A 9,661-nucleotide genomic window follows, 5' to 3' on the forward strand; every position below is an offset into this window, starting at 1 on the left:
TTTAGAGGAAATTATGAATGTTAATTGCCAAATGCATCGCCTGGTTGTCTGCTTTCAAAATTCTATAGGTTTTATGGGACCTTTACTTTTTATTCTGTTTTATTGATATATTTTGCAGGTTGTGGCTGTCTTAAAATTTGCAGCTGAAAAGCAGATATCTAGTTATTACAGTTTTAGTGATATTATGTGGATTTATTTATGTGAACATATCAATATAGGACATTTATGAACTGTACACATGCCCATCTATTACATTAAGGAGATGTGAAGGTAAAGATTTTCAGTTTGGAGCTTATTTTTTGCCATCAAAGTCAAATTTTAAATATTTTTTATAAAATGTTTCAGTTTGAATCAAAATTGCATGAAGGCGCCTGTGTCTATAAACTCTATAATGCAGGTTTGAAAATGGAGCAAGTGTCTGCTTTCAGAGAATATGTTTGTGGTTTGCTGCAGTTTACTTTAATTATTTTTGCTTTTTAATTCGATTTTCTGTTTAAACATCAAAATAGTAAAAATTGCTCTGGTCAATAACGCAACAAAATATCCAGAAATGCCGGGCGGTGAAAGCGTTTATACCCCTTGGTTGAATTCCTGGGTGAAGGTGCTTATCATCCATCTCCTGTCTATATATCTATCTGTCTAGTTATCTATCACCTATAACCATCTATATATCTCACTTTTTCTCTATCTTTTTATTAATCAATCTTCTATTTCTCTTCTACTGTATTCTCTCTCATATCCATCTATGAGTAATATACTGTAGCTCCCTGAAATGAATTATAGCGAGTACAGCACCCCCAGTTTATTATACTGTATATACTGCACCCCCTGAACTGATTACATACTGCACTGATTACAAAAAGCACAACATACATTAACTATGTATATAAAGTATATACTGTATGTTGCACAGCACATGCCCCCCAGTAGATAAATAGCCATCGGAGCACAAGACCCCCAGTAGATAGGTAGTCAGTGCAGCACATGCCCCCCAGTAGATAGGTACCAATCAGAGCACATGCCCCCAATAGATAGGTAGCCACCGCAGCACATGACCCCTAGTAGATAGGTAGCTACCGCAGCACATTCCCCCAGTAGATAGGTAGCCACTGCAGCACATGCCCCCCAGCAGATAGGTAGCCACTGCAGCACATGCCCCCCAGCAGATAGGTAGCCACTGCAGCACGTGCCCCCAGTAGATAGGTAGCCACCACAGCACATGCCCCTTAGTAGATAGGTAGCCACCACAGCACTCCCCCCCCAGTAGATTGGTAGCCACCCCAGCACATTCCCCCAGTAGATAGGTAGACACTGCAGCACATGCCCCCAATAGATGAATAGCCACCACAGCGCATGCCCCCCAACAGACAGTTAGCCATCACAGCACATGCCCCCATTGCAGCACATGCCCCCCAGTATATAGGTAGCCACTGCAGCACATGCCCCCAGTACATAGATATCCACTGCATCACATGTCCCCTAGTAGATAGGTAGCCACCACGGCACATGCACCCAGTATGTAGGTAGCCACTGCTGCATATGCCCACAGTATATAGATAGCCACAGCACATGCCGCCATAGATTGGTACATGTTGCCCAGTGTTACTATGGGGTGGTTAAAATAAACAAGGGGGCTCTGTGACTTGGCTAGCATGTGGAAGTGGGCCCTGTTATTTTGCTACTATTGGGGGGGGGGGTCTGTGACTATTGGCTACTTTGGTGGGCACTATCAAATACTATATGCCCCCTGTAACTATATTGAGTACTGGGGGGCAATGTTACCCTATTCTAAAATGCGGGGCATTATGACTATATTCACTACTGTGGGGCATTATGACTATAGGGCAGCGGTGGCGAACCTATGGCACGCGTACCAGTGAGGGCACGTAGAGCCCTCACTGCTGGCACGCGCCCCATCCTCCCAACCACTGCCAGGTGCGGACAACCACTGCTAACAGCCATGACCGAGCAGGGCGCTGACACTGCCTGCTCTGTCACTCCGATCACAGCAGCGCACAGGACGGTAAGCGTCCCAACGCTGGCAGTGTAATGATGTCATTACGCTGCCAGCGCTGGGCACCTTACTCCGTGTGCGCTGCAGTGATCAGCCGGAGGAACGCGGAGTCTGAGGTGAGTTTATTTATTTATTTTTTATTCAGGGCATCTACAGTGCATAATATATCAGCAGTAAGGCTCCCGCACCTCCTATAAAACTCCTGCAACAGGCACAAACTGTGCCCGCTACCACAAGCCCCCCCCCCCCGCTCCTGAACCCCAGCCCGTTCTGCCCGCTGGAATTCATGCCTCATAACCTCACTGCCCCAAACTCCAGATGCTGCATAACCCCCTTCCCCAGCCCTAACTCTGGCCGCCCACCCTCTGCCCATCTACCCTACCGACCCCCCTCCCTCCCCCGCGGAACAACAGACACCTGAACTTCTGCCCGCCAGCATGGCCGCCACCTTGGACAACCAAAGAGTAAGTAACATATGTATTTCTATGTATGTATTTATGTATATACATATTATATTATGTATTTATATGTGCATTTATATATAGCGGTGTGAGGGCTTATTCTTTGCGTAACATATTTTACTTCTCATTTATTATTCCATGTCGTGTACTGGGAAGCTGGATGTTAATACTATCGCTGTGCGCTCCAAATCATTTGTCTCCTTTATTCTTTGGTTCGGTCCTATCGCAGTGATACCAGATTTGTAGGTTTTATTGTGTTTTAATACTTCTTCAATAATTAAAACGGTGTACGAAAAAGAAAATAGTTTCGCCATCTTGTGACGCTGATAACTTTAGTGCACGGAGCTGGGGAGATTTGGGTTTTTTTGCTTAATGAGCCGTTGTTTTCATTGCTACCATTTTGAGGACTGCGTGACCTTTTGATAACTTTTTATTACTCTTTTATGTGATGTAAAATGGTGTAAAAGTGGCATTTCAGTGTGTATAGGACTGCTGGAATCCGAGCTCAGACAGTCCTGTGTAAATTGATTCTAAACTAAACCGTCAGTTTTCTGGTTAAATTGCCGTACTGGCACTTTGCGATAAGTAATTAGGTTTTGGGTTGCAGTTTGGGCACTCGGTCTCTAAAAGGTTCGCCATCACTGCTATAGGACATTATGACTGTTACTTTAGTGTCTATCATGGGGCATTTTTACCTTATTGGCTACAATGGAAGCAATGTTACTATACTGACTACTTTGGTGGCACCATTATTGTAATGGCTACTCTGGGGGCATCATTACTATTATGGCTATTGTGGGGGTACCATTACTGTATTGGCGTCTCTGGGGACATTGTTACTATATTGGCTACTATAATATTGATCTCTGGCTGAACAGCATTACATTTGTGTCAAGAAGGTGGTAAAATTTTAGTGTTGTTAAAACAGTAATTGCTGGTAATACCAATACGCTCACAATTCGTTTATGGTTCTGTGTCTGTGGAGTAATCTTGGTACTGGTGCTGTTTTTATGTAATAGTCTTGGCTCTGGTAACATATGTATTTAGTAACCTTAGTTCTGGTTCTGTATCTATTTAGTAATCTTTGTTCTGGTAACACATCTGTGCAGTAATCTTGGTTCTAGGCCCATATCAATGTAGCCATTTTGGTTCTGGATCTGTATAGTAACCTTGGTTCTAGTGATGTTTCTATGTAGTTATCTTGGTCCTGTATCTATGTAGTCAGCTTGGTTCTAGTGTTATATCAATGTAATAAGATTGGTTTGGGTACAGCCCCCATTTAATATGTTTTGTTATACTATAGTTTCTATGCATAAAAAGTTTTGTTATAATACTATTTGTACGCACTAAACATCCGACAATTAAAAAAAAAAATCTGCACCGTTGAGAAGTAAACTAGCACAAAAATATTGTGGTCACTAAGGATTTAACATGACTGATGTGCAGGAGGTCTCTCTGTGATCTCATGGAATGTTGTGCTCTGGCTCCTCCCCCATACATTATGACATCACATGGCTATATTAGGAGCTGCGGAACTTACCCGCCCCTGAGGGTTGTTGTAGGCGGTGGAGGTAAGTCCGCTGTGTCCTCAGATCTTGTTGTGTCCTTCATTATCTTCTATAATGTCTCCTGTTATTCAGTAATGGACACTTCCTTACTTTTTCTCTTCTGCAGATTGTTGGCTTGGTGATTTGGAGAGTGATTTGGATTGGGATTGGTTATTGTGATATTGAGGTAAGTTCATCTGTACTGAAATGTTGTCTTAGAGTAGAAGCAGTGTATATACTATAGAGGGGGGTGTTATAATGGGGCCCCATGGTCACCTCTGTCAGGTGCACCATCCCTTGTCTTATCTTGGTGACCTGTGCAGGTCTTCTCTATGGGATTCCTATAACCTCCAATAGATGAGTTAGGGGGCGGCCTATGATCTATGAATAAGATTTCACTATCCATGATAAGAGTTTGAGGTTTAGAAAGCAGTGTTGGGGTACAATGTGGGGGTTCTTGGATGGTTCTGAGGGTCCTGGGTGTGGAGATGTCCTTAGTGGCTGCTGAGACTTGTCCACTATCCTATGTACACTAATGTCTAATGTTCATCATCTACATGTGTACAGATCATAGAGTATGTCCTGTACAATCATTGTCTTATTTATTTATAGTGTGAGGGACGGTGAGGAGAAGGAGGAGTTGGAGGTGATTGTGGAGAATAACATCGAGGAGAAGGAAGAGTTGGTAGTGAGAGAGGAATATAACATCATGGAGGAGTGGATGGATACGGAGGTGGAGGAGAAGATCATGGAAGATATCATCAGAGAGTTGAAGGAGGAGATGGAGTTGGAAGAGGAGAATAACATCATGGAGGAGAGGAGGTGTACAGAGGTGGAGGAACATATTATGGAAGATGTGATCAGAGAGTTGAAGGAGGAGATGGAGTTGCAAGAGGAGCATAACATCATGGAGGAGAGGATGGGTACGGAGTCGGAGGAGAATACAATAGAAGATATCATCAGAAAGTGGAGGGAGGAGATGGAGTTGGAAGAGGAGCATAACATCATGGAGGAGAGGATGGGTACGGAGGTGGAGGAACATATCATGGAAGATGTCATCAGAGTGTTGAAGGAGGAGATGGAGTTGGAAGAGGAGGATAACAACATGGAGGAGAGGATGGAGATGGAGGAGGAGGAGCAGGAAGTATATGATGTCATCAGGGTGTTGAAGAAGGAGATGGAGGTGGTGGAGAAATTAGTGAAGGATGTCATCGGAGCGTTGAAGGAGGAGATGGAGTTGGTGGAACATTTAGTGGACAGTGTGGTGGAGGAGGAGCGTAACAACATGCAGAAGGAGAAGGTAGAGAGAGGTGGAACATCGGAGGAGATCAAGACAGAAATTGAGGAGGAGGAGGAGGAGGTAGAGTCGGAAAGAACATCGGAGCAGATAGAGGACCATGACCAACTCAACAAGGACGAGGAGGCAGATAAGGAAAAGCTGTATGTATAATGTTATATCTACATTTTATCTAATCAGTCAAATCATTCAGGTCACATCAGACATTGTCCAATGGACTTCACAATAATGAGAGTAGTCACTATGGGCACTACTCCAGCTTCACTTTCATCCTCATAATCTAGAGGAATAACCATCAGTAACACGTAACGTCCAGAAGATTTCCCCAAACTCATATCATATTGTATCCTATTCATGTATCAGAGTATCCTGTCCTGTATATGTCATGTATCTCCCTGTATTCTCCCAACAGCTGGAAGAGGAAAGTTTACGGCACCGACCCCCCAGTGCGGTAATTATACTTGTTTAGTATGTGGGGGACATGTGTTAAGCAGTTTCTATATCAATCCTTGTGTTTTCTCTTATAGGATCAGAACAACAATGACATTTAGGCCGCTTACTATGGAGACCATGTGAGTAATAACCCAGAGGGTCTGAACTCATAAAACTAATGGGGGGGGGGGGGGTCACAGACTTTAACCAGTCTCCATCATGTAGGATCATTGTGGTCAACAATTGCCGACCTACAATCACATCCGACAAATCATCTGTGACCCCAATAGCGGGCGATATAATACAGAGTTATTCATAGAGATGTTATTTCTGTTCTAGCGAGAAGGAAGGATCCTCACGGGTCCAACATCCATTATTTCCCGGAGCGGAGGAGAACGTGCGGAGGAGGTGAGTGTAGATGTCATGGGCTGATTCTATGTCACCTTATGGATATACACTCACCGGCCACTTTATTAGGTACACTTGTCCAACTGCTCGTTAACACTTAATTTCTAATCAGCCAATCACATGGCGGCAACTCAGTGCATTTAGGCATGTAGACATGGTCAAGACAATCTCCTGCAGTTCAAACCGAGCATCAGTATGGGGAAGAAAGGTGATTTGTGGCCTTTGAACGTGGCATGGTTGTTGGTGCCAGAAGGGCTGGTCTGAGTATTTCAGAAACTGCTGATCTACTGGGATTTTCACGCACAACCATCTCTAGGGTTTACAGAGAATGGTCCGAAAAAGAAAAAACATCCAGTGAGCGGCAGTTCTGTGGGCGGAAATGCCTTGTTGATGCCAGAGGTCAGAGGAGAATGGGCAGACTGGTTCCAGCTGATAGAAAGGCAACAGTTACTCAAATCGCCACCTGTTACAACCAAGGTAGGCAGAAGAGCATCTCTGAACGCACAGTACGTCCAACTTTGAGGCAGATGGGCTACAGCAGCAGAAGACCACACCGGGTGCCACTCCTTTCAGCTAAGAACAGGAAACTGAGGCTACAATTTGCACAAGCTCATCGAAATTGGACAGTAGAAGATTGGAAAAACGTTGCCTGGTCTGATGAGTCTCGATTTCTGCTGCGACATTCGGGTGGTAGGGTCAGAATTTGGCGTCAACAACATGAAAGCATGGATCCATCCTGCCTTGTATCAACGGGTCAGGCTGGTGGTGGTGGGGTCATGGTGTCTTTGGGCCCCTTGGTACAACGCCACAGCCTACCTGAGTATTGTTGCTGACCATGTCCATCCCTTTATGAGCACAATGTACCCTGTAACATCTGATGGCTACTTTCAGCAGGATAATGCGCCATGTCATAAAGCTGGAATCATCTCAGACTGGTTTCTTGAACATGACAATGAGGTCACTGGACCCAAATGGCCTCCACAGTCACCAGATCTCAATCCAATAGAGCATCTTTGGGATGTGGTGGAACGGGAGATTCGCATCATGGATGTGCAGCCGACAAATCTGCGGCAACTGTGTGATGCCATCATGTCAATATGGAGCAAAATCTCTGAGGAATGTTTCCAGCACCTTGTTGTATCTATGCCACGAAGAATTGAGGCAGTTCTGAAGGCAAAAGTGGGTCCAACCCGTTACTAGCATGGTGTACCTAATAAAGTGGCCGGTGAGTGTATATTATATTGTCAGTACTTTCCCCTCCCAATGTCCACAGGACAGGACAGTATCCGGGTGTAGATACTTATCCTCTCATCACATGGAACTCACTTGTCTCCTTCTATATCTTCCTTTAGTAGCAGACGGCAATGGTGGATCCCGAGGTGTCTTAGGAGACGTGACGTGTGAGTGACACTTTACCTTCAGTCTACCTGCAGCTGCCACCAGGGGGCGTTCACTGCATAATGAGTTATAGAGATATCAGTCTGCAGAGAGCTCCCCCTATTGGTGGTAGGAATAACTTTACATGCACTACTCTAGGAGTGCGGGGTATAAATTGTTATCAATGTATTAAATTCATATAAAATCAATTATTTTCCTTCCACGGCAGCAGAAACACCAGCAGAGGCAGCAGCGGGGAGTCTAGAAGACCATGCAGGTAAGTACATGTCTGTGGGTAACCTCCTATACTCCTGTTTCGTTAGGCCTAATAAAGTTGACCCCACCAGGAGCCCCCTGGTTGTAATTGATGCCCCCTCATCGTCCTACTGTCGGTCTAGACCTCCTCTCCAATCACTGCTGTCCCCACTGTCACATCTTATCCTGCTCTTATCTCCTGTAGATTCCTCCGGATATTCTGCTGCTGTGTCAGGGCAGACACAATTGAATAAAATCAAGATGATGTCTGGAGCCGAGTCTGCTGGACACCCCGCAGCTACAGATGAGCGTCACCCAAACTCTGCAAGACAAGTCTCATTGTCATATCTCCTGCCTCTCCAGTCCGTCATCACCTGTGGGATCCCCGGGCCTGGTGGTGATCATGTAAGGAAGAGCAGCACCACAACCAGATATGTGAAGGAGCAGCAGAGACGCTACACCGCACAATAAATGCAAAAAGTTAGACAGACAAGCTTAAAAAAAAGTGGAATTTTTTAAAATTCTGAATAAAAAGCCTTTAAAAATCATTGGAATTGTCTACTATCCATGACTTTTCTCATATACTTTTGTCCCATGATGATGGATCCTATGGGGTGACTCACAGTTTTGGAGGGGTGAACAGTTATAAGGAGAACTTTGGTCCCAATGGACACCTGTAGTAGCGATATGATTGTTCAGCCCCTGCTCAGAAATATATACCGTATATACTCGTGTATAAGCCGAGTTTTTCAGCACAAAAAATGTGCTGAAAATCCTCAACTCGGCTTATATATGAGTCAATACCGCCAGCCCAGCACTAAAAGAAACCAAAAAACTTATATACTCACCCTCCGGTGGCCCCGATGCACAGCACTGCTCCCCCGATGTCAGCGCGGCTCCTCTTCAGGGTTCTTTCTTCGGTAACATCCTGCAGCGCCGCCATGTTTTTCTTCTTGAGACAGAAGAGGAGCCGCGCGGACATCGGGGGAGCAGCGCTGCGCATCGGGGCCACCGGAGGGTGAATATATACCTTTTTTTTTTTTTTTTAGTGCTGGGCTGGCTGTATAGTACACTGGGCAGGCTGGGCTGGCTGTGTACTACTGGGGGCTGGCTGTATACTACATAGGGGCAGCCTGGGCTGGTTGTATACTACTGGGGGCAGGCTGGGCTGGCTGTATACTACTGGGGGCAGGCTGGGCTGGCTGTATACTACTGGGGACAGGCTGGGCTGGCTGTATACTACTGGGGGCAGGCTTGGTTGGCTGTATACTACTGGGGGCAGGCTGGGCTGGCTGTATACTACTGGGGGCAGGCTGGGCTGGCTGTATACTACTGGGGGCAGACTGGGCTGGCTGTATACTACTGGGGGCAGGCTTGGCTGGCTGTATACTACTGGGGGCAGGCTGGGCAGTGCTGTATACTACTGGGGGCAGGCTGGGCAGTGCTGTATACTACTGGGAGAAGGCTGGGCAGTGCTGTATACTACTGGGAGAAGGCTGGGCTGGCTGTATACCACTGGGGGCAGGCTGGGCTGGCTGTATACTACTGGGGGCAGGCTGGCTATATACTACTGGGGACTTGCTGGCTATATACTGAGGGGGTCTGTGATCAATGCATTTCCCACCCTCGGCTTATACTCCAGTCAATAGGTTTTCCCAGTTTTTGGTGGTAAAATTAGGGGTCTCGGCTAATACTCGGGTCGGCTTATACTCGAGTAATTAGCCTGTGAGGCATGAAGATGACAGGAAGCTCTGATTGGACACGTAGAGTCACGCCCCACACTATTACCGACTCATTGCCGATTCAGGAAAAAATTTCTAGTAGGAATAACAAAGAAAGGCACAACATAAAAATATAAGAAAAGATGCTC

General features: G+C 45.6%; 1 protein-coding gene across 6 annotated transcripts; it reads left to right on the forward strand.

Annotated features, from left to right (window-relative positions):
- The first annotated feature begins 2,640 nt into the window (after positions 1–2,640).
- LOC140065026 (uncharacterized) lies at positions 2,641–8,322 on the forward strand. 6 transcript variants are annotated; one of them, XM_072112451.1, is made up of 9 exons: positions 2,641–4,046; positions 4,150–4,209; positions 4,635–5,462; positions 5,732–5,770; positions 5,847–5,891; positions 6,091–6,159; positions 7,512–7,559; positions 7,766–7,813; positions 7,997–8,322. In XM_072112451.1, exons 3-9 carry the CDS (start codon positions 4,732–4,734, stop codon positions 8,043–8,045), a joined length of 1,029 nt encoding a protein of 342 aa, XP_071968552.1. In that variant the 5' UTR covers positions 2,641–4,046; positions 4,150–4,209; positions 4,635–4,731; the 3' UTR covers positions 8,046–8,322. The 6 variants fall into 6 exon arrangements, with proteins under 6 accessions (XP_071968552.1, XP_071968551.1, XP_071968553.1 ...); XM_072112450.1 differs by lacking the exon at positions 2,641–4,046 and having other exon boundaries at positions 4,057–4,209; XM_072112452.1 differs by lacking the exon at positions 2,641–4,046 and having other exon boundaries at positions 4,057–4,209; positions 7,769–7,813.
- The last annotated feature ends 1,339 nt before the right edge of the window (positions 8,323–9,661 follow it).

The sequence above is a fragment of the Engystomops pustulosus genome, chromosome 6 (assembly GCF_040894005.1).
Source record: "Engystomops pustulosus chromosome 6, aEngPut4.maternal, whole genome shotgun sequence".
In the NCBI taxonomy this organism is placed as follows: Eukaryota; Metazoa; Chordata; class Amphibia; order Anura; family Leptodactylidae; genus Engystomops; species Engystomops pustulosus.

Excerpts from the sequence above, each read along its gene's own strand:
- LOC140065026 (XM_072112451.1), top strand. The coding sequence starts at position 4,732 with ATGGAGGAGTGGATGGATACGGAGGTGGAGGAGAAGATCATGGAAGAT. Across the intron at positions 5,463-5,731 it reads GAGGCAGATAAGGAAAAGCT|CTGGAAGAGGAAAGTTTACG; the intron begins GTATGTATAATG and ends TTCTCCCAACAG. Across the intron at positions 6,160-7,511 it reads GAGGAGAACGTGCGGAGGAG|TAGCAGACGGCAATGGTGGA; the intron begins GTGAGTGTAGAT and ends ATCTTCCTTTAG.